General features: G+C 42.2%; 1 protein-coding gene across 2 annotated transcripts in view; it reads left to right on the forward strand.

Annotated features, from left to right (window-relative positions):
• The window catches only part of LOC137437459 (zinc finger protein 385D), a 952,094-nt gene that overhangs the window by 887,826 nt on the left and 39,141 nt on the right, over nt 1-25,127 (forward strand). For both annotated transcript variants that reach the window (XM_068131805.2, XM_068131812.2), the window contains exons 4-5: nt 18,863-18,973; nt 19,273-19,447. In XM_068131805.2, the coding sequence (XP_067987906.2) occupies nt 18,863-18,973; nt 19,273-19,447 (286 nt within the window). The remainder of the gene's footprint in view (nt 1-18,862; nt 18,974-19,272; nt 19,448-25,127) is intronic.

Consider the following 25,127-nt stretch of genomic DNA (forward strand, 5'->3'; position numbering starts at 1 on the left):
TCCACAACTTTTGGAAACATGCTATATAATATATAGTTTTTGGCCCTATCTCTCAATAGTGAATAATCACTTTAAAATTCTCATATCTGGATCCGGATCTTCAGCAAAATCGAATCGATTCGTCCTTATCAGCCATCCAACCTGTTCCCAAAGTTTCGTCCGAATCCGTCCATAACATTTTGAGATATTCTGCTCACAGACAGCCAAACAGACAGACAAAGAAGGGGGGAAACATAACATCTGTCCACCTTTGGTGACGGAAGTAATAAAACAATAATCGGTTTTCTTGATTTTTGGTACACAAGGCCAGTGAACAGGTGCGTTTATCAAACTTTTATTGCATACTACATGCAACCAGGTGGAAGGGTGTTGGTTCGGCTTGTTTGGTGTTCCATTCTAAGCACATGCAGCTTATGATTCTGGGCTCCCATATACTGTGTTTTTTTGTCCATTGTCTACTAATTTTTAAATGGGATTTTGCCCGCCAGAAGGCCACTCGAGGTGGGGGCTACACAAAATAAAGAAAAATCAGAACAACCAGCCCCTTGCACTAAAACAAGCCAAATGTAGAAAGTTCTATCTTCACAGAACAACAGTTGTCAAATGTAGAAAGTTGTCAAATGCAGCAGTACATGTAATGGTACACCGATGTCTCCAGATGTCATTGTGCAATGTGTGATCTATATTATATTCTCCGTAGGTGATTCTGTCTGTCTGTCTGTCTGTCTGTGAGTCTGTCCGGGAGTGTGGCTCCACCCATTCTGGAAGAGGCTTCAAAAACAAATATCCACCATTTTGTTTCCTCGCATAGCTTTGAGGCCTCTTTTGTTAGGCCCGCGATGGCTTGCTCTCTCTCACAGTTTTATTTCAACTCTAAGTTGATATCTCATTTCATTTTTCATGGTCGCTAACATGGTTTTAGACTCAGTTACAAAAAACGGGAATAAAATTCGATTAAAGTTGCCGTTTATAGAACAAAATGCATTTTCAAAGGCCTGTCACATAAAGGCCATTCATTGAGTCACCCTCACGATTTTATCTCGACTCTAATTCACCATCACAGTCGCTGGGATGGTTCAAGTCTCAGTTTCAGCTGAAGTTGAGAAAATCGGCGACATGTATTCCAACAGCCGTTTTGAATGTGTCGACTGGTCGGACGAGATGTGGGCATGGGGAAGGAGAGAGGGGAAGGAGAGGAGAGAACGTATCCCAGGACTTCGTTATTTATATTATTATTTAGTAAAAGTACAGTGACTGAATACTGAAGTTCGGGATCGAACCAAAGTCTAATTATATATTTACATATTCCTGGGGTGTATATACAGAGTTTGTGTAAAGTGAGTCCACTCTTTTCTAACCATGGAATTAAACAATACAGTACTTCAAAAATGTACATAACAATGTAAACTAACTATGGAATACAATATTTATTAATAACGTTTGATTTTAATCTAATTTTACTTTACAAAGCGAAAGGCTTTTCGATACATTCAAATTTAAAAGAGAAGAAGAGTCATGGGGGCCACAGGCCTCTGATGTGCATTTTAAGACTGAATCAACATGTCTTGATCATAAATTACTTTTTGAAGAAACAAAGGTACATTTTGATTACAACTCAAGCAAAGGAAACCAGGTAATGCCTGTTTCGTTCGGAGCGATTTTATACACCGCCCAAATGAGGTGCGTTTCATAGCTACAGGAAATAAAATCGTGAAATCTTTAATAAAAAGTTTTTTTGTTTTCGCATGGGTTTTCATACAGTACTTCAAAAATGTACATAATAATGGATGAATCCGGATTAAGTATCGGATAATATTGTTAAAGATCATCATTGCGGTGTCGGATGACGTCACCATGCGTGTACTGTTCTGCAAAACATTTCGCAAATTAATGAGCAGGACAAGGGGGTGGATTTACACTGTGTTGCTCCAAGAGAAAAGGGCAATTACCTCTAATATTTGCCGTACCTGCTCGATTGGAATAACTGCCGGAGTGAGGGGTGGAGAGGAGTAAAGGGAAGAGAGGAGTGAGGAGGAGTTGGAAGGGAGTGAGGGGAGAGGAGTAAAGGGAAGACAGGAGTTGGGAGGATTTGGAAGGGAGTGAGGGGAGAGGAGTAAAGGGAAGAGAGGAGTGGGGAGGAGTTGGAAGGGAGTGAAGGGAGAGGAGTCAAGCAAAGAGAGGAGTGAGGAGGAGTTGGAAAGGAGTGAGGGGAGAAGAGTAAAGTGAAGAGAGGAGTGGGGAGGAGTTGGAAGGGATTGAGGAGGAGTTGGAAGGGAGTGAGGAGCAGTTAGAAGGGAGTGAGGAGGAGTTGGAAAAGAATGAGGGGAGAGAGGAGTGGAGTGACCCCCTGGGGGGGGGGGGGTCGTCTCCAGAACGATTGGAACGAAGGGGGGGGGGAGGTGGGGAAGAGATGAATGGGGGGGGAAAGGAGATAAGTGATGGGTAACATATTATGTAAAGTAAATAAATTCCCTGGATTGCATCATTTGTGGATCTGATGAATTGCCAGTAATCATTTTGTAAAACTGAATGTGCAGTAGGGTGGTCCAAAAATTTAAAGATTGGATTTTCATTTCTCCACAAGCCTGCCGCTATTCCTATTGAAGAAAATAGTTTGAGGTGAAACTTTGAGCTTGATTGGACAATATTTAGAGGTTGCTCAAAATGTTGACAAATTTTAATGAATAATAAGATACAGAATTTTTGGCATCATGCATCAATTCACAGATAATTATCTATTTTCAATTACTCAAATTATTTATTATTGTTGGCTTGCACTTGTCTTCAATGGTATGACCAAGAGATTGTGCAAAAGCACTGGCCACAAACATAGCACGCCGATCTGAGAGATTTACTCTGTCCAGAGTTGCCACTATTGCTGGAGTGATCACCTTGATGGGAGCCTTTTTCGTCCGTTTGGCAGAAGATGGACTTTGGAGTTTGAATTCATTGTCCCCTGAATCGGAGCTTTAAATCTCAGACTCATCATCATCATCAACCACAGCCGATGTTGGTGGAACAGATTGCATTGCTGTTAGAGTCTCAGCAGCATGTTTCTTCTTTCTTTTATCTTCATTCTCAAGCCTGATACGTTTTCCGTTCTCCTTCACTGCCAGAGTGTTGTCCACAGATCCCATACGTGAACTTGAGGGGTCCCACGCTGCATGATAAGGAATGCTTTGTCTTCTTCATTCATCATTTTCTCAAGCGCATCATTTGGTGAGATATCGAAGAGGGATTGAAGATCATCCTTGAACATCTGCTCTTTCACTCTATAGTTTTCGAATGTCTTGGTTCTATTTTTCTTTACCAGTTTGTGGGCATCATACAACTTCAAAAGTTGGCGCTCACACGAATCTACTCTCTGCACTGGAATTCGTGCTTTCTCCCAGTATGCACACACAGCTTGTACACTAAGTTTGGCACTTTCACGAACTGTATGGTGTTCTTGTATGTGATGGTACACCATTTTCTGCAATGTGTGTCCTTTGGTTGGTCGTCCCCCACATATTATTTCCTTTTCAGACTTGCCCAGCAACCAAACTGTGGAAGAGCTGCGAGTTTCTGCCATGCCTCCTCCCCACTTCGTCTCCCTTCCATCTCATACCTCCACCTCCCCCAACCTTCTACTTTCCTCTGCCCCCCCCCCTCTTCCTCTGCCACCCTTTTTGTGTTTTGTGTGTCGGTTTGACTTTTTGTGTGATTAATGTTAGCTCTTTCACGAGCCTCGATCTTGTATACAAAAAAAAAAAAAAAAAAAAAAAAAAAAAAATCTGAAAAAAACAGGATAAATAAAAAATGTTATTTTTTGAGCAACGTCTAAATATTTTCCAATTGACCTCATATTTGGTTGATATGATCTGTATAAACATAGGAACAAGGGCAGCCTTGTGGAGCATGGATGTTTAATAGTATTAAATACTACATATATCTGTGGACCACCCTAATGTGCAGGTGCATCATCAAATTCAAGATGTCCAAATGTCACACACGTCCATGCCCGTGGGATTCCCACAGGTGCCCCCACTAGTAAATTATACTCAACCTCCATGATCTGCAGATATTAACTGTTAAAAATGCATATCGTTTAAAAGTTAAAAAGACAAAGTATTTCGTTTTTAATTATATATTTTTTAAATTCCACTTTGACATTATGAGGTACTATGTGTCGATCAGTAACAAAAACTTTCGATTTAATCCATTTTAAATTCAGGCTGTAACACAACAAAATGTGAAAATGTCAAGGGGGTGTGAATACTTTGTGAAGGCATTATATGTTAGGGTACATCAAACGCCCCGTTTTTGAAAAATATTCTCGTATTGATCGAGTCCTACTTTTTGTTACAACTTAGCCCTATATCGCATTTCTGAAAAATATTTTGGATTTTCGATTTTGTTTAGATGCCCCCACCAGGATCAGGGAAAAATTGGGTACCCTCGCTTCATATGTGGCTGTATAAATGCTTTATAAAATAAAAATAAAAATGCGTCTTGGGACAAAGTTTTGCAATCCATATAAAATACCAACTTTTTAAAGAGCTTGAAAGTGGTTGGATGTCAATGAAAGATAGTCTGATGGGAGCCGTTGGTGAGGTATGTGGATGGACAAAAGGACCACGGAGGCACTCGGAAACATGGTGGTGGGATGATGAAGTTGGAAAGAGGATTGACGAGAAGAGGAAGAAGTCCAAGGAGTAGCAGAAAGCGAAAGGACGGGGGCAGAAGAGGCAATGCATGAAAGTTATAAGGCAGCCAAGAAGGCTGCAAAGAAAGAGGTAGCAAAGGCGCAGGAGGCATGTAGGAAAATGTTCGGAGAACGCTTGGATTCGGAAGAGGGCCAGAGAGCAGTATTCAGGATTGCAAAGCAGATAGCAAAAGAGAGGTGTGATGTAATGGGGGTGAGTTGCTTGAAGGATGAAGTGGGACAAGTCATTGTGGATCGAGATGGAATTAAAGGAAGATGGAAGAGATATATGGAAATGCCACAAACTTTTTGTTACATTCCTTTAAAACATTTACATTTACATTACATTACATTTAACATTACATCATTACATTTAGAGTTACATTCCATTCATGCAGAGAATGAATGGGATGGCAACATGGAGAGTAATCCAGTTTTAGGATCGGCAGAGAAGATAACTGAGAATAAAGTTGAGGAAGCGATAAAAGCAATAAAGAGTACAAAAAGCTGGAGGGCCGACGGGAGTTGTGGGAGATATGTTGAGGGCAGCGGGAAGTTGGGGTGTGAAGAGAATGACAGAGATCTGTAATCTGGTGGTGAAAGAAGGCCGCATTCCAGCGGATTGGGAACTGAGTAACCTCGTCCCTCTATACAAGGGGAAAGGTGACCCTTTGGACTGTGGCTCGTATCGAGCGATAAAGTTATTGGAGCATGGAGTGAAGGTATTGGAAAGGGTGTTGGAGAGGAGGATAAGGAAGAAAGTGAAGATCGACGAAATGCAGTTTGGATTTATGTCAGGAAGAGGAATGACATACGCGCTTTTTATTGTGAGGCAGTTGCAGGAGAAGTACATGGAGAAGAGGAAGATGTTGTTTCTTGGGTTTGTTGATCTGGAGAAAGCATTCAATAGGGTTCCACATGAAGTAGTGACATGGGCATTGAGGAAGTTAGGAGTGGAGGAATGGTTCATCAGAGTAGTGATGGCAATGTACAAGAGAGCGCGCACAGCTGCAAGGACAAAGGACGGGAACAGTGGTGAGTTTGAGGTGAAAGTAGGAATGCATCAGGGGTCGGTACAATGTCCACTACTATTTGTAGCTGTGATAGAGGTGCTGGCTCGAAACGTAAAGGAGGGTTTACCATGGGAGTTGTTGTATGCAGATGACGCTCTGGTGTTGATTGGGGAGAGTATGGATGGACTGAAGGAGAAGATGAACAAGTGGAAGGAATGTATGGATGCAAAAGGTCTGAAGGTGAATATCGGAAAGACGAAGGTGATGGGAAGTGGTAAGGCATGTGGTGAGGTGGAAAGAACTGGGAAGTGGCCATGTGCTGTGTGCAGGAAAGGTGTCGGAGTGAACTCCATTCAATGTACAATGTGTGCTGAGTGGGTTCATCAAAAATTTAGTGGTCTGAGGGGGGTCAGTAACCAGTGTGGCAGCTACATTTAAGTGTAAGGTGTGCACAGAGGGAGCTTCAGATAGAGGAAATGTTGAGTTGCATCTTGGAGACGGTGTGAAGCTGGAAGGTGTGAAAACATTTTGCTACCTCGGAGACATGCTGAATGGTGAAGGTGGATCAGACTCGGCAACGGTTGCTAGAGTGAGATGTGCATGGAAGAAGTTTCGGGAACTGAGTGGCGTGCTGATGAGGAGGGAGTGTCGTTGAAGCTGAAGGGAAAGGTGTATGCTGCATGTGTGAGAAGTGTTATGATTTATGGGAGCGAGACATGGATAAAGAATGTAGAGCAGCAACGAAGGCTGGAAAGGGTGGAAATGCGAATGGTTCGGTGGATGTGTGGAGTATCGTTGGGAGAGAGGAAGACAAATGATGAATTGCGAAAGATGATGGGAGTAGAGCCTGTGATGGATGCTGTGAAGTGCTGTTGAGATGGTTTGGTCATGTGTTGAGGAAGGATGAAAGTGACTGGTTGAGAAGAGTGATGGAAATGAATGTCGAAGGAAGTAGAGGACGGGGTAGACCGATAAAGACTTGGCTAAAGGTGGTGGAAGAAGAAATGTGGGCAAAGGGGTTAACAAGGGGAGATGCAGAAAATAGGGCAAAATGGAGAAGATTGTCATGGGGCCCGCAAGGCTAACCATCAGGGAAAATGGCCTTTAAATGTCTGTTGTTGTTGTTGTTGTTGAATAAAATACCAACTTTTTGCCAGGTACATTTATTAACCTTCTCAATATGATTTTCCTATTGCGGTGCTTATTTATAAATCAACCCAACAAATGATGTATCATCAACCTCAGTTTTTGTTGTTTCTGCAATCGTGTGCCTTCTGTGTACTGCAATAGTTTTCCTTCGTCCTCTAATAAGCATATCTGTCCTTGATAAATTAATTGTACGTTTATTTACATTACACCAACTTGTACTTAATTCTTTTAAATCCACTGTAGCTTTGCCTTTTGGGAAAGTATTAAATGAATTGGAATCCTCTGCAAATAATGTAAAATTAAAAGTCAGTGACATTTGACAAATCATTTATGTAAACAAGAAACAAAGTTGGTCCCAAGACCAAGTCTTGTGGAACACCACAATATATTGGCATTTTAAAGGAATTTTCTCCACAATAATTTACAAATAGAGTTCGATTTAATAAATAATTTCTAAACCACTGTAAAGGTAATCCTCATATACCATAATGTGCCAATTTACCACATTAAAAATCCCATGATCAATTGTATAGGAAAATGTATAGGTATAGAAAAATGTTTTTTGGAAGTCTATAAGCACTCCAAGAGTTATTCTTACCTAATCCAAAAATTTAATCATTTGCTAAATTTATTCAGAATAATTTAGTACTGTATTGTTTTCCGAAAACCAAACTGTTTATAAAATGCGCAATTCATTAAAAAAAAAAAAGTATTCTTTCATTTACCAATTTTTCAAACACCTTGGCTAAAACGGTTAATCCTACCATTGGTCGATAATTACCTGGATTGTCTTTTTGTCTTTTCTTATATTTTGGTGTTAGATATTTTCATTAATTCTGGAAATCTTCCCATCAAGAAAGACTGATTTAAAATATATGTTAGCAGTTTTACAATAAAATGTGCTGCATCTTTTATCAATCTCGCTGGCATATTATCATAGCCACATGCTTTATCTTCTCTCAAAGATGTGAGTTTATCCTCAACCTCCCATTCTGTAATGTGTTTCCAGAATAATGAGCATCCAACTTCATGAGCAAGATATTTACTAAAATTATCATTTACAGCAATATCAGGTTTTTTGGGGCTAAATTAAGACCAACATTATAAAGAAGTCATGAAAGGCTTCCCCTATTTCTATAGCAGATGTAAATACTTCTTCCCTCCCATGTCTTTCCACACATACACAGCTTCTCAACATGAGTGGCTTTTGATCTCCGATTTCCACTGTGAAGCAAATCATTAATAGTTCTCCATGTCTGACCAGTGTCTTTTCTGTGAGTCATAAATAACCCGCTATAATACACTCTCTTTGCATTCCTTAAGACAGTTGCTGAAGTATTTTGATACCTCTTATATCCAGCCAAATATTCCTCGTTATGGTTCGACGTTATGCCTTTAGAATATAACTTATACTTGGTCTTAATATATTTTTTAATAGCTTTTGTAATCCACGGCTTTTTATTCTTCTTCCAATGAATGCATCTCATCGTGAAAGGTGCATGTCTGTCGCAAGTCTCTTTAAAAGACTCAAAAAAATACACTTTATCCATATCAATACATTATATCGCTCTTTGCCATGTTTCAACAGAAAGATCTTGACAATAGACCTTATCATAATGTTTGTAGGATCTATAGCTTACTCTTTCTTTCCGTCTTTCTACTAATCTGTTCTCAAAAATGGCAAAAGGTTGGGAAATTATCAGATATATCTGTAAAAATAGTCCCCACATGTATACATTTTAAAGAGAAGTTAGTATAAATATCATCAATTAAAGAGACCAAAGTCTGTGACTCTACTGCATGTCTGTATTAACTGTTGCATCCCTATGCATTGTAGTGATGTAAGAACTAATTCTGCATAATTTTCTAAATTATGAATATTAATGTTGAAATCATGCATCAAAATGCACGGTGTTTTATCTACTTTCATATTCTCTAGTGTACAAAGCAAACTATTTTGAAACTTAACTATATCTGTATTTGGTTTCCTATACACATCTCCTATAACTAGATGATATTCATAGAATACTTACCCTGCGCAGTCAACTTGTTGCAAGCCAACTCTTCTGTTTTTAAACTTTTTTTTTCTTTGATCCAATATGGCTGCCAGACCACGTGAGCGATGACATCATAAATTTATATCCTCTAATATAATTGTTGCATAGATCACGCTCAATACATTTCAAACTGATCAAACTAAGCGTTGTCCCTGTCGAATTATGACGTCATAATTATGGCACCAATGACATCATCGTTAACAGCACGTATTCCCCATATGGAGTTCTTTACAATGAGTCATTTTCATTTTTTTCCATGCAGTGGTTTTGGAGATATAGATGTGCAACATTTTTCGGTTTTTCCAAAATGGCGCCTGTACCACATGACCTATGACGTCATGATTATCATTATAATATTTTAAAGGAGGAGGCGCTCCTATGGTGAAAATTTAGTGTCCATCAGACCAACAGTTGCTGAAAAAAGAATTCATAATGATCGGATGTATAAGTGTTGTATTTGTCGAATTATGACATCATAACGAAGGCACCTATGACATCATCATTAACATATCTTATTCCCCATGGGGAGTAGTTGACAATGAGCCAGGTCTCAATTTTTTCCATGGAGTAGTTTCAGAGATAGAGGTGCAAATTTTTTCCAAGATGGCGCCTGTACCACGTGTCGTATGACGTCATAATCATTCAAATATTCCACAGGAGGAGCCTATGGTGAAAATTACATGTCAATCGGACCAACGGTTGCCGAGAAAATGAATTTTTAAAATGCAAACACTTATGTACTTACCTGAATGCTTAACCCTGCTTTTCGCTTTGCGAGCGCAGGGTAATAACCTTTTTTTTTCAATTTCTGTCTGGAGGCAAATCAATTCTGCATGCTTAACATCACCTTTTAAAATCTTATATTTAATTATTTAATGAATATAAGGCTCCAACACCTCCTCACCGTGCAGAATTACGACAATTTAATTCCAATGAGTAACCTTTCAGACCTAACGTATTTGGTGACAAAACTTGGCATACTTCTGATACACCTGTCTGTTTCTATGTGGAAATGTGTTTTTATGTAGCTAACGTATTTGGTGACAAAACTTGGCATACTTCTGATACACCTGTCTGTTTCTATGTGGAAATGTGTTTCTATGTAGCTAACGTATTTGGTGACATGTGAAGGAAGTCTGTTTCTATACAGTGTTCATATTATAATCTGAGACCCTCAATACTTTTATTTAATGTTCTTATATTAATGTGGGAAACATTAAATGCATTCTTACGTACATACTTCATTTAAAACGGAATCAAAACTATTCAGCCATAATTGGAAAAAACTTGACAATCAAACTTTCATTATCATCACCTTTTAGAATCATTTTCAATAAATTTAACCATAATGTATAAACTTTATAAAATCATCATACTGGATGATGAAGTCCAAAGTCCTCATATTTCACTTCCTCAATGTCAACATCAAACAAGTCATCGGGAGTATGCAGCGTTTTGTAGGAGTCATCAGTCATTTTGCAAATGATGTTTCCATTTATGGTGATGACCCCTTTCATGGGGCCTTCTTTGCCTTCTTTGGGGTGAGGGGGCTTTCTGAGTGCGCCTTCTTTGCTGTACTCAAGACAGCATATCTCATATAAGTAAGATCGTCGTTGATGACGACTCCTCTTGATGCCTTCTTCCCCTTCAGTTTGAACCTATTGTTATAGAGTTCATTTCTCTTTCTTCTGGTGGAAAAACATCCAATTGTCTGTCCTGATCTTTGTGCATTGACTTGATTTGCTCTGGGAGGAGGGCCAAGACAATGGCAAGTTGAAATATCGGCAAGAGAGAGCTAGCTGTACCTCTGTGTCTGTCATTACCTTTAAAACTTTCTCTATCAAGGCCTCCTCATTCTCCTCCTCTGACTCTGAGACCAGTGATTCTCAGGTTCTCTTTCCTAATATATATAGTTCAAGTTAATCCTGCTTGAATTGTGATCTGAGAAGACAAAAATTCACTTCATCTCTTGATACACCAGCATGTTTGACTGCCTGCATAACAACCGGTATTGCTGCTTGCACAGCAGCCTGCTCCACGTTGATGGTGATTTGGGCCAGCATTTCTCTATCCTTCATATCCCAAAACTGATCCATCCCGTCATCAACGGAGATGTAAAGGCCCATCTGCTTCATTATGGCCTTGACCTTGGACGTTTTGATGGTTTGTCAGAACACTGTATTGATTGCTTGTTTGGGGCTGAGAAGTCACTTAACTAGAGTCCTTCAAAAATTTGCCCTGAACTCCCCTTTTATGCCCCACCGTTAAGCCACAACCTGTCTACAGCTATTAAAGTTATAGTGACACGACAATATCAGTTCTGTTGCGGGGTCCTCTGCAATCTCCTGGTCTCGGTAACCCTGAACCCCGAGAGGAACCCCGGCAGAAAGATATAGATGTTATTCCGTGTCGAAATCAATCACTACTGAAACCATCCATGAAATCCTCAAAGGAAACAATCCAAATCAATAAGGAAACCACACCAATGGTTATCAACAAAAAGAATATATTAAAAATCACACGGGAATAATACAATACAATACAATACAATACAATAAATATCTTAAGATGGTACCACCTTATCTAGTAACGTAACCCCAAACTCACGGCACTCCCAGGAAATGGAATCGAGCCCTCCGCAATGTCTCTATAACCCTCCAAGGCGAAGTTGATGCGCTCCGGCAATCGCTGAACCAATGTCCTATCAAGAGCAACCGAGGCGTAGACGGTCGAAGCGACACAGAAGTCACGTGGTCCAACACCCAGCACTCACAGTAGAAAGGGAAATCTCCAAAGACGCGTGCGTATGCATTTGCCATTCAATCAGTGAACCGCAGGGCAATCTTCAGAAGCCGCTTTATTGCACAGCCGTCCCCGGCAAACCAGCGGAGGACAAGCCCAACCGACATGACAAAAACCTTTTCCGATGAAGGTAGCGTGCGGGACGAAATGACGGACGGCTCTCACTCGAGCCGCGGCCTTGAGGTGAAGATTCTCCGGAATTTCACCCTTGTACCTGGCTTCCCAGGCTTTTCCACAACCCCGGCGATAACACCGATGGCCCGAGATTCCTTTCAAGGACTCAAAGTTCACTCGCCATGTACGCTCGACCAGGCTAGGTACGGAGCTTTTTCAGAATGCCTTTCACGCCTCACGACTTCTTCTTTCTCCCTCTTTTTCTCTTCCGGGTCACGATCCGATTTCCTGTCTCATTTTTATCATGAGTGCTTTTAACCTTTTAACCACAATAACCATTTCCCTTAAACAACAATACCCATAATACTTAGAACCCACAATAATAATAATAACAGCAATAATAATAATAAGTGCCGAATCCGTAACACTTCCCTCCCTCAAGAAAGAAAGTTTGAACACAGCGAAAACTTTCTTTGCCGGCAAACTCTTTAAACCAACAAAAGTAAACTCACAACCAATTCATCAATTCCCGTGAGCAACAACAATCAATATTTCCCCAGAAATAAAGCAACAAAATTTCACACAACCCACAGAGATTTCCAACGTTAATTCCCTCTGGACAAGGCATCAGCAATGACATTGTCCCTGCCCTTTACATGTTCAATTTCCAAGTGGAACCCCTGCAAAGCCAAACTCCATCTCCTCAACCTCTGATTTTTACTTTTAGTTTCTTTTGAATGAAGGTTAAGGGGTTGATCAAAAAATCCAAAGTCAAGCAAATCGATAGAACTTTTTCCGGGAGGCCGAGCTGAGGGCCAGGTTCCATGGTGGTTGGGTGGTGAGGCCTGGACATATTCACTACATGGACGCCTTTACGAACGTGGAGTTCACGGTTAGTCCGTGTAGGAAAGTTCACGACATGGACGCCTTTAGGAACGTGGCGTTCACGGTTAATCCGTGTAGGAATCTTGGCTCGGCTGCTCCGCAGCATTCAGTGCTTCAGCTCTTTCTAACTTTCCTAACAATCACGGTTGGACCACTTGTCACTGTAGTCACATGAATGGCGGTCTCCTTCTCGGCCACTGCTCTGATAATCCTTTCTTCGGGAGCTGCCATAACTCTGGAAGCCTCCATAATAATATCGATTGCGGCCACCACCACTACTACTCCGTGGTCCTCCTCTGTAGCCCCCTCGACCCCTAGGAAATGCCTTCCCTACTGTGATGGTCCGACCATCCAACTCCTTGCTATTCAGATCCTTTTCTGCAACTCTGCCGTCCTTTGAGTTTTCAAACATGACCAAGCCAAACCCTCTTGACCTTTGTGTCTCCCTGTCTTTTAGCAGCAGCACTTCCAGAAGCGGTCCATATTTGCTGAAGGCAGACTCCAGAACATCTTCCTTTGTTTTGAAGTTCAGTCCCCCTACAAAGAGCTTGCCAATTTCGCCTCCATCCCTGACGTGCATGTGCTGACACTAAGTTTCAGGGTATTTCCTCTTCTCTTCAGGGCGCTTCCTACTAGGCTTTTCAACAACCATCGGGTTACCAGAAACTTGGCCACCGGCCAAATCATTCCCGATAACAAAAGATACTCCTTCTACAGGAAGAGTGGCTTGTAAACCGACGGTGACCGTTCCTGACACCAAATCGGACTCCAAATGGATGACATGAAGTGGAGCACTAACACAGCCACCAATCCCCTGTAAACGAACACTATCACCAGTTGCCGTCTCCTCAGGCAATGGCAAGATGCCTTCAAGCACTAAAGATTGATATGCTCCTGTGTCCCTCAATACCCTAACAGGTCTCCGGTTAGTCGAGGCTCCATCCAGTGACACAAACCCCTCTGAAATAAATGGTTGGTAACCCTTTTGAGGGTGATTTCTCACAATGGCCATTGCATTTGGAGTCGTACTAGTCGAACTCCGCTCCTGATTTTCCTTTCCCAGAGCATAACAGTGGGACATCAAGTGTCCAGGTTTATGGCAAAAAGCGCAAGTAGGCCCGGAGGAGAACCTCGTGGTCTGCCAAGGCATGGGGGTGGCGGTCTGCCTCGAGCCCCCTGGACGATAGGTCTGTCTTGGAACCGCAGTCTTCCGATTTTTAGAAGTCATGATATCAGAGTGGTCCTCATTTTCATCTCGAGGCCGCCCCCATGAATTTTCGTTCTCCGCCCCTGATGTACCAAAGCTCCCCTGGCTAGGTCTGGGCGAGAAGTTGGGTTTGTGGAACCCCATCCTGTGTGTTAAGGCATAGTCATCTGCCATGGTTGCTGCCTCATACAGCTTTGGTACTTTCCTTTCCTCCAGATGAACTTTAATGTCCTCGTGGACACACTGTTGGAATTCCTCCACCAGGATCAATTGTCGCAATAGTTCGAAGTCTTTCCCAACCCCTTTTGAATCACACCACCTATCAAACATGGTTTCTTTCATTCTGGCAAACTCCACATGGGTCTCACTCTCCCTCCTCCTGGCATTCCGGATTTTTTGCCGGTAAGCTTCCGGGACCAATTCATAGGCCTTGAGAATGTTTTTCTTCAAAATCTCATAATCTGCACATTGGTCAATCGGTAAAGCCGAATAAATATCTTGAGCTTTACCCACCAGAACACTTTGCACTAATATGGTCCAGGACCCCTCAGGCCAGTTTAGCAGTTGAGCCACCTTCTCAAAGTGTGAAAAAAAATTGGCTACCTCCTTTTCATTAAAGGGTGGAACCAGCCTCACATGTCTGCCAACATCCCAGGTGTTCTGACTAGTTGTCGAACCAGTCGGCATGGATGGTACCTCTCCTCGTTCTCTCATTACATCCAGCTCCTTGAGGCTAATTTCCTGCTGAAGCGCCATTTCACGGTCCCTTAACTCCCTTTGGGCTTTTCTCTCCTCTGCTTTTTTATCCTCTAACCTTTCCTGGAGTTCTCTTTCAACTCTCCTTTTCTCTGCTCTTTCTTGTGCTTTTTTCTCTTCTAACCTTTCCTGGAGTTCTCTTTCCTGTACTGCTCTTCTTTCCTCGAGTTCTCTTTCAACTCTCCTTTCCTCCGTTTTTTTCTCTTCTAACCTTTCCTGGAGTTCTCTTTCCTGTTCTGCTCTTTCCTTTTCTGCATTCCTTTCCTCTGCTTTTAACCTTTCCTGGCTCTGTAATTGCATCTCCAGTTTCCAGAGCTCCACATTTTCTTGCTCTTCTGGTACCCAATCCCAGGCTACCTCTTCCCATGTTCCTAATCCCACCATAGATTGTATCACCACTGTCTGCATCTCTGCCTTCTTCATATTAGTTCGGACCTCCAAGCTAAAATGTTTGGCCAATTTCCAGAGGTCCGATTTTACTAAAGCTCTGAACTGTGCTTCACTAGGGGTCACTGAAAACTTCTCTGCGTCAAACTCCATGGTGACTATTGTTAACACCTGTTAACCTTCACACAAGAAATGTAAAAAAAAACAATTTTTTTTTTGGGGAAAAATTTGGGAATGTTGGAACAAGTTCCAAATTTGGGAATTCTGGGAATGTTAGGGAATTCCTTCCCGGACTAAATTTAGGGAATTTTATATCCCGGACACAGACCCAATTTCGAGCCCACGAGTCAATTGGACGAGCCCCCAATTTCTGTTATGGGGTCCTCTGCAATCTCCTGGTCACGGTAACCCCCGAACCCTGAGAGGAACCCCGGCAGAAAGATATAGATGTTATTCCGTGTCGAAATCAATCACTACTGAAACCATCCATGAAATCCTCAACGGAAACAATCCAAATCAATAAGGAAACCACACCAATGGTTATCAACAAAAAGAATATATTAAAAATCACACGGGAATAATACAATACAATACAATACAATAAATATCTTAAGATGGTACCACCTTATCTAGTAACGTAACCCCAAACTCACGGCACTCCCAGGAAATGGAACCGAGCCCTCCGCAATGTCTCTATAACCCTCCAAGGCGAAGTTGATGCGCTCCGGCGATCGTTGAACCAATGTCCTATCAAGAGCAACCAAGGCGTAGACGGTCGAAGCGACACAGTAGTCACGTGGTCCAACACCCAGCACTCGCGGTAGAAAGGGAAATCTCCAAAGACGCGCGCGTATACATTTGCCGTTCAATCAGCGAACCGCAGGGCAATCTTCAGACGCCGCTTTATTGCACAGCCGTCCCCGGCAAACCACCGGAGGATAAGCCCAACCGACACGACAAAAACCTTTTCCGATGAAGGTAGCACGCGGGACAAAATGGCGGATGGCTCTCACTCGAGCAGCGGCCTTAAGGTGAAGATTCTCTGGAATTTCACCCTTGTGCCTGGCTTCGCAGGCTTTTCCACAACCCCAGCGATAACACCGATGGCCCGAGATTCCTTTCAAGGACTCAAAGTTCACTCGCCATGTACGCTCGACCAGGCTAGGTACGGAGCTTTTTCAGAACGCCTTTCACTCCTCACGACGTCTTCTTCCTCCCTCTTTTTCTCTTCTGGATCACGATCCGATTTCCTGTCTCATTTTTATCATGAGCGCTTTTAACCTTTTAATCACAATAACCATTTCCCTTAAACAACAATACCCATAATACTTAGAACCCACAATAATAATAATAACAGCAATAATAATAATAAGTGCCGAATCCGTAACAGTTGTCTGCAGCTTTTGGCCTTTTGCGACAGCTGGACATCATCCTTGGTGAGGCAAACCACGTGCCCCACCTCTACTTCAATGGCCTAAAGTTCTCCAAGATCCACAACATGAACCACGAGTTTGTAGTCCTATGGCAGATACACAGGCATGGTTTGCTGTGCATGCATATTGGCAAGTGCTCGGGTAACGACAAGATGGAGGAGGAAGAGGCCAAACCAAATTATAAGCTTGGATCAATTCACCCAGATGCCAAAGTGATGAGGAAGAAGTCCGGACACGGTAATAACATGCCCTGCCTTTGAATCCATAACGACATAAGGTATTCAAGAGCCATGTAGACATTTTGAAGAAGACTCCTGAGGAGGTACGACTCGAGTCGCTCCCGAACATGACATTAATATTCATTACACGGCCCCTCTGAACAACAGAACACAATGCCTTGTTCCGAGACCTCACCGAATGCCTTTTTACTTTCTTGATCTACACCCTGGACTCGCATACAAGAACATCACAGGTGATGCATTCGTGTCCACGACCCCATGCAGGCCCCGCTGCAATACTTGTGCCCATATCTGACCTTTCTCCTACTGAAACTACTGATCTATGGATCATCGAATGGGAAAATGAAATGCTGTGAGAAATACCAAATGGAAATTTGCCGGCAGCAAAGCTCGGGAAAGTATAGGAGAGGGGGCGCGTCGGCTGAAGAAGCCACGTGGAGAGGGATAAGTACCTGTACTGTGGTTGGCATGGAAAGGACTTTGGTGATCTTCAATGAGGCAGTAGGCTCAAAAAGTGCCTAAATTAGTTTCCCAGCCGAGCTTCCATAATTTTACCCTCCCTCCCAAGCAGTACTTTGGAGGTACAACAAGCATGGATTGGAAATCTTAGCTGGTGGAATGTAACGGGGTTGCCAAGGTTACCGGGTCCACCCAATGCGATATCTGCTCACTGAATAGTTATACTGAATTCCCATTTTTACCAATACAAATTCCAAAAAATTGCTCATGTGAGACATCTACGAACCTGTTGGAGTTTTACCTTGCTGGTATAAATAGATAACAATACTGACAATTTTGCAATGCTTCAAGAGAGTAGTATAATCCCAAAAATGATAGCCACTTGTAAATCTTAAACATTGCTTAGTGCAATCATTTTTTTTTCATCTTGTGTTTTGTAGACAATTTAAGTTATGTTAGTTTTGAAATTATTCTTCAGGAGATCTCTCATGTGTGTAATAAGCTTACTCATCAGCTTGAATTCAAAGAGTAAACATTATTGCTATGAATGCTTTTTTTGGTATTAAGCATGTGATAAACAGATTATTCTGGCCTGCCATGTCTTCACCAACTCAACAGCAGTTGTTTTTTTTTTTGTTTTTTTTTTGTATACAAGATCGAGGCTCGTGAAAGAGCGAACATTAATCACACAGAAAGACAAACAGACACACAAAACAAATAACATCGGGAGCGGTAGACAAGATGGGGAGAGGGGGGGAAGGACACAAACACAACATTTGAGAGCAGGGACCGAGAGACATGGAGACATCGAGAGAACTGTGGGAGGGAGAGGGCTTTGGGGGGGAGGCATGGGAAGGGGGGGGGGGTGGGAGAGATATAAAACATATGGACACTGCCAAGACTTCCAGGAAAGAAGTTGGAATTTCAAACAAGGTGGATCTGGGGTGAATTAGTGGGGGTAGAAAAGATCAAGGTTTTGGATGGGGGAAGATAAGAGATGGTGGTGAACAGCTGTTTTGAAGACCTGGAGGGAGGAGTGTGATTGAAGTGAGTGTGGGAGTTTGTTCCAGAGGCGGGAGAAAAGAGGAATGAAAGAGTGAAGGTGAGCAGAGAGCCGAGAGCAGAGAGCCGAGCAGAGAGCCAAGCATGGTTTTCGGGTTCAATAGCAAGTTGAATTATTCACCGACTGGAACATTCAAGTGCATGCCTTGGAATGGCTTTCCAGGGTGCATTTTAGTCGAGAGAAACGTAGTAGCAATTTCTTCATTAGCAATAAGAATGCAGTATCTTGAAGGCTCAATAAAGTTTATTATGATATAAATTATGAACATTGATTAACGTCTCCAGTTCTTAAATATATATGATTTAAATTTTGCTACAGATCATATTTGCACATTCCGTAGAATGTCCGCTTGTTCCATTCTGCCCTTCAATGCTGGTGACAACCCACTCCTGTGTTGTTTAGCTCCACCATAAACCTAATTTTGATTTATTTAAATGCAGAGATCACAAAATGGCAAAATAAATTCCTGCAGGTTTCAACATTTTACAATATTTGCATTACTTCAGTATGCTCCTTCCAAGTCTGTTAACTATACTTTCTACATAACTTACAATGCACAGTCACATTTTGAACAAATGGGTGATAGGGGCCGATGGTGCCTCTTGTGTCCTTAGATGGACCCAGTGCAGAAGGCCGTGGTCACACATACATTTGGTGTGCCTCTCATGCCTCGTCGGAGACAGTTGTTCACTTGTAACCTCTGTCAAATCCGCTTCAATTCCGAGGTGAGGAAGCATTCCTATAGGTTCTGTCAAAGAAATAATGACAGAAAGAGAAATGTGTTTATATTTCAGATTTTTGACGTTGCTCATTTTTTTGGCTATGGTGACTATTGGCTTTGCTTATGGAGAATTGTGTGCTATGTAACTGCATTGGGGCCTTCAAGTGTACCATCCCAATGGACTCCACCTTGTATCCCCTATTTATTGACCATGCATTTTTAAAGGGTTCTTTTTGAACATCCAATTGTACAGCTTTTGGCAGCTTGACTTTCCTTGAGTGAATGCATGAACACTGGTTGCAGCATCAGGCCAGCGCACACTTTAAAGGAAACAAGCACTCTAAGCGACTAAAGTCCTTAGAGGCTGGAAAAGGACGAAGAAGACGGAGTGGTGTGGGGGACCGGAAAGGAGATGGTGCCACAAGCAAAACCAACACCAAGCCTGCAGCCAACTTGCGATGCACCGAAAAAGATTCTGGTAAGAATATCCATGAATGGTACTTCATTTACTTTTATTCTTTTATTCTTTGCGTTCTGGCTCCATTTATCATTGTTGCTTACTTATTATCTGGGTTAGTGAGCAGCTACGTTTTTTTAGTTGGGTACATATTTTTGTTATTTTACTTCCTTTTATGGCAATTTAATGACCCTCTACTTTTTATTCACTTAGCGGTTAGGGTGCCGGCTTGGGATCCTAGGATCCTGGGTTCGAATCCCGGTCGATCGCTGAACTAACGCCAGGGGGGTTGACTCAGCCTGTCATCCTTCCGAGGTCGGCAAATTGAGTACCAGGTCACTGGTAATTCCCTGTGTGTCGCAAGAGGCGACTAACAGGGTTGGTGGCAGGAAGGGCATCCGGCCATCAAACATTGCTTCAAAAAGGGGACCACGGTGACCGAAAAAGGCCAAACTCTGCTCCGTGGGGAAAAATGGCCTCCAAAGGTGGTTCCTACTTTTGTTCATTTATACCCTCCCAATAATTTCCAAATATACACACAAGCATTCCGACTCAGTTTTGCGAATATAAGAAATCTTAAAGGAAATATAGCATTTAGCAGAATGGTTGCTTTATTGTACAATTGGAATTTATATTTTGGAGCTTTGTTTGACTTTGCACCGAAGCCCTTGCTTTCAGGAAGATGAATCCGCATTTACATTGCCAAACGACAATCTCAAATAGAATGTCTACTCATCGCTTTCAAGGTTAAAATACAGTACGTACAGCTGTGTTTCTCAAGAACTCTATTTTGGCCTACATATTTTTTAGAGAAATACCAAATGCATCTCTCAAACCAATTTCATCACAGACATATAGTTTCTGAATATTTATTGACACAACCAAGCATGGGTTTCAATCTCAAAACCATGAAAGCAGACAAGGATCTTGTTTATATACAGTCATGTGAAAAAGTAAGTACACCTGATGTAAAGTTTTGACTTTTTCAACATATTTCAACATACAGCTATTTGATCTTCATTTCAACAATATTGATAGAAAAAGGTGATATAATATATACATTTTGTAGTCCATTGTATAATTTAAATAAACATAAATGCAAATTTCGCATGTGTAAAAAGTAAGTACACCCCTACATTTATCACTACTTCAAATACCTAAAATTAGAATCAGGTGCACCAACTCAGGTGCAAATGATTAGAACATCGTTAGAGAGGATCTTGGAGGAACCTGTCTTATTTAAACCTCAGACATTTAGTTTGGTTTGCTCTTTGTTGTTGTATTGCGCGGCGTCACCATGCCTAGATCAAAAGATCTCTCAGAGGCCTTCAGAAAGAAGGTTATAGATGCCGACGAGTTTGGCAAGGGATTTAAAAAGATCTCCAAACAATTTGAAATCAATAATTCGACTGTACGGAAGATCATCTACAAGTGGAGAAGATTCCGAACAACTGCCAACTTGTTCAGGCCAGGCCGCCCCAGCAAGTTCAGCCCGAGAGCAGACCGCAAGATGCTGAAAGAAGTCTCAAAGAACCACAAAATGTCATCACGGGACCTACAGGTAGCTCTTGCCACTGTTGATGTCAAAGTGCACGAGTCTACCATTAGAAAGAGGCTGCACAAATTTGATCTACATGGGAGGTGTGCCAGGAGGAAACCCCTTTGCTCTCCAGAAACAACATCAGGGCTAGACTAAAGTTTGCCAATGAACACCGAGACAAAGACCAGCACTTCTGGAGCAATGTGCTCTGGACAGATGAGTCAAAGGTAGAGCTATTTGGCCACAGTACCAGAAGACATGTTTGGCGAAAACGAAAGACAGCATTTGACAACAAGAACCTGATACCAATTGTAAAGCATGGTGGTGGAAATATTATGGTTTGGGGCAGCTTTGCTGCATCAGGGCCTGGGCAGCTCACCATCATAGAATCCACTATGAATTCTTCATTGTACCAGAGGGTGCTTGAGGATAATGTGAGGCCATCTGTCGGAAAGTTGAGGCTCAACCGAACGTGGACCTTGCAGCATGACAATGACCCTAAACATACCAGTAAATCAATCCAAGGAATGGCTGAAAACAAAGAAATGGAGGGTTCTGGAATGGCCAAGTCAAAGCCCAGATCTAAATCCCATCGAGATGTTGTGGGGGGATTTGAAACGAGCTGTGCATGCAAGAAACCCCTCAAACATCACACAGCTTAAAGAATTCTGCATGGAGGAGTGGGCAAAAAAGTTTCTCTCAGTCGATATCAGAGACTGGTAGACAGTTATATGAAACGCCTACTTGAGGTTGTTTCTGCCAAAGGGGGCATTACCACCTATTAGAGCCAAGGGTGTACTTACTTTTTCCACATGCAAAATTTGCATTCATGTTTATTTAAATTATACAATGGACTACAAAATGTAAATGTTTCATGATATTTGTGATATTATATCACCTTTATCTATCAATATTGTTGAAATGACGATCAAATATCTGTATGTTGAAATATGTTGAAAAAGTCAAAACTTTACAAAACAAACTTACTTTTTCACATGACTGTATATATAGTGCATTGCAGGCTTGTTTTGAGTGTTTAAAAAGGCAACTATATTTCGACAATGATTTATACTTTACATTTCCGTATCTGGTTACCTGGTCATGGACACTTCTCTTGGTCCTTTGAGAGACCTGCTTCCAAAAAGCTAATTGTTCTGAATTAGGCTGGGCTACCATAAATTTTGTTTTCTGTTTGTGTGGATTATTGGTTGTATTGAGTTCTGCGTGTTTTTGGCATTCTCATTTTATTTATTTCCATCCTCTGTCTCGGGCTCAGATATTTTTGGGCCTACCCAAGTTTTTTTTTTGCTATTTTTCCCCAATTGTTTTCCATACTCACAACGTGTCTCCAATTATCTCTGTCCCATTAGTCACCACCCTCGCTTTGCTCCCTTCCTTATGCATTCTGTTTAATTCCAATAAACTATATATGGCAATTCTCTGTGTGTATGTACATCTGAAAATCATCGGGAAAAAACAGGGCTGGGCTGATCTCCACCAAATTTTGGATACCTGGCCATGGGCCCAACTCCTCTCCCCCTTATCAATGCCTCTGATGGGAGCCGATGTTTCCAGCATATATTAAAAAAAAATTGGTAAAGGACAAAAAAATGTTCTTCTTCTTCTTCCTCCTCTCTTCCCCATCAATTTAAATCATTTAAAATGGCAGTTGCTTCTGACTCCTATTTTTAATGCATGTGCGTTTTCACTCCTTTTATCCCAGTTGTTGTTACTTCTGAGTCAATCTGCCGTGCATTTTTACTTCTTCATTCCCTAACCCTTCTGCTTTGCAATAACCCCAAACTGAATAAAATGTTTCCTCCTTTAGAAGCTCTTCATAACATAAAAGGCACATCAAAATGTATTTTAAAATGCCTTACTCTCCTTACTACTCTGTCAAGAACAACCCATTCATTCTTCTTCTTCATCAAAATAACTTCCTTTTCTTTTTCACATGGCTTATTTCCCAAAACCACTTCACTCTTAAATGCTTCGTTCATCCAGCCTCCTATTGTGCCTGCAGCTCCATTTTCCTCCGTGCCTTCAACAAAAAACATGTTGGCCACCCCACCCATGAGGTTTGTCACCATATATCCAGTTTGGGAATAATGAGATGTCCATTTTGCAGAGGTTATGCGCACATGACAATAAATTCCCCTTAATGTCTATTCATGGTGTCAAACCCCTCCATGTTACTACACTCCCCACCACATCCAACTTCTTCCCCCTCTTCCAGACCCATCTCTGCTTGCCCTCATCCAACCCACTCTCAGCTTCCCCTTGGCCCACCCCATCTTAGCTCCCCACCTGCCTCTCACCCTCAGGGTCTCTCTCCCGCTCCTCCAACTACCGGCTTCGCCACCCTCCACACCCCCAGATCCCCTTCCGCCCCCAATCCTGCACTCCCCAAACTCCACCCTGCCACACACCCCACCTCGCCAGCTCCACCCCATCCCCATGCCCCCAGCTTCTCCAGAAGCCTTGCACCCTACAAGCTTTTCCCCAGCACTATGCTCTCACCGATTCACCCCAGCCCTACACCCTCCCAGCTTTCTCCGCCCCACTCCCACTCCCCTTGCTACTTTCCACATGATTGCACCCGACCAGCAGCCCCTCCTCCCCTGTCCCTAACTGTCTGGACCTCAAACAACCATGGCCTTTACGCCAACCTGACATCTCTCAATCCAGGTCACTGCCGATAAACTGTATGTCATCTGGTTAACAGAATCCTTCCTCCCACAGGACGTCCCTGACTACTTGGTGTCTCTCCCTGGTTGTTTTTTCTCTGGTTTTATCTACCTGAACTCCTTTTTGGCAGCAGAGTTGCACTGTACATCAAGAACTCTATTTCTCACTCTCCATGTTACACCTCCAAAACCTTAGAAGTACATATGGCTACAACTATCTCTCCGCTCCAAACTCTTATTTGTTTGTGAGTTGTACCTTCCTCCAAACAGTGATGGCTCCATCTTCACCTGTCTCACAGATGACGTGGACCAAATTTTAATCACTCATACTAACTCTCTCTTACTCATATGTGGTTATTTCAATTATCACCATGCAAATTGGCTGCGTGTTGGTACCTCTCTAACCAGCCACTGTATTTCTGCAAAGGAGTTTTGTGACTCCATGGGACTGACTCAATCTGTAAACTTTTCCACCTGGATTTCTGTCAATGGCAAATCCTCTCTTCTGGATTTGGTTATGACCAACTTTTCCACATGTTTCATGCTCTTCCTCCACTACAATTGCTTCATCTGGGCACGTGCTTATGAAGATCTACATCTCTTTAGCCATTCTCAGAGAAGAGCCTCAGTGCCAGTAAGTGTGGCAGTTCACTCAGGCAAACCGGCAGAAACTGCAAGAATGCGTCGTACTTCAGGACTGGTCTTGTATATCTACTGCCCCTGATATTAACTCAGCCTGGCAATTCTTCCACAGAAACCTTCTCTATCTTATGTACAGATTCATCCCATCTCATCTTCATTTAACTTACCCATGCTCCCGCCAATGGTACACTGAATTCTGTGGTGAGGCAGTTGCCTTGAAACAACTGGCATTCTCCTCTTGGAAGAAAAATCCGACTGAAGGCAATCTCAGATCATTCCAAAAAACCCACAACAAGTATGTGTTCACTCTCAGGAGTGGACACATACTTGTCCAGAAACAACATCTGCCCAACCTTACGAGTGACCTTTCAACCTTGTCTCCCTCCTCTCAAGCCCAGTAGCGCCTAGTTAAGTCTGTATCTGGAGTATGCTCCCCCCTCCAACTCTTCCCTCGCTGAATGCCTCAATTCAGTGTTTGCTTCCAAATCTTGTGTCCCCAACTTCTAATGCTCTGTTCACACCCTTCCCAGTCACACACAACTACTCCTGCACTCTGTGCCTTTTGTACCAGAGAAGGTGGAGAAGTGTCTGGCAACTCTTAACTGATTCTGCAACTGGACCGGACAGCATCAGCTCACCTGTCCAAAAAACCTCCTCTGCTTCTCATACACTTCCTCTCTCTGTCCTTGTGACCTTGTAATTTGCCCTTGGTCATGTTCCCTCTGCTTGGAAGTCAACCAACATCACTGCATTGTACATGAAAACCTACATAAATCTATCCCCTTAACCACAGACCTTATATTAGCTTACTTCCAATCATCAGCAAGGTTAT

Source organism: Myxine glutinosa, chromosome 1 (genome assembly GCF_964187855.1).
Source record: "Myxine glutinosa chromosome 1, kmMyxGlut1.1, whole genome shotgun sequence".
Lineage (NCBI taxonomy): Eukaryota > Metazoa > Chordata > Myxini > Myxiniformes > Myxinidae > Myxine > Myxine glutinosa.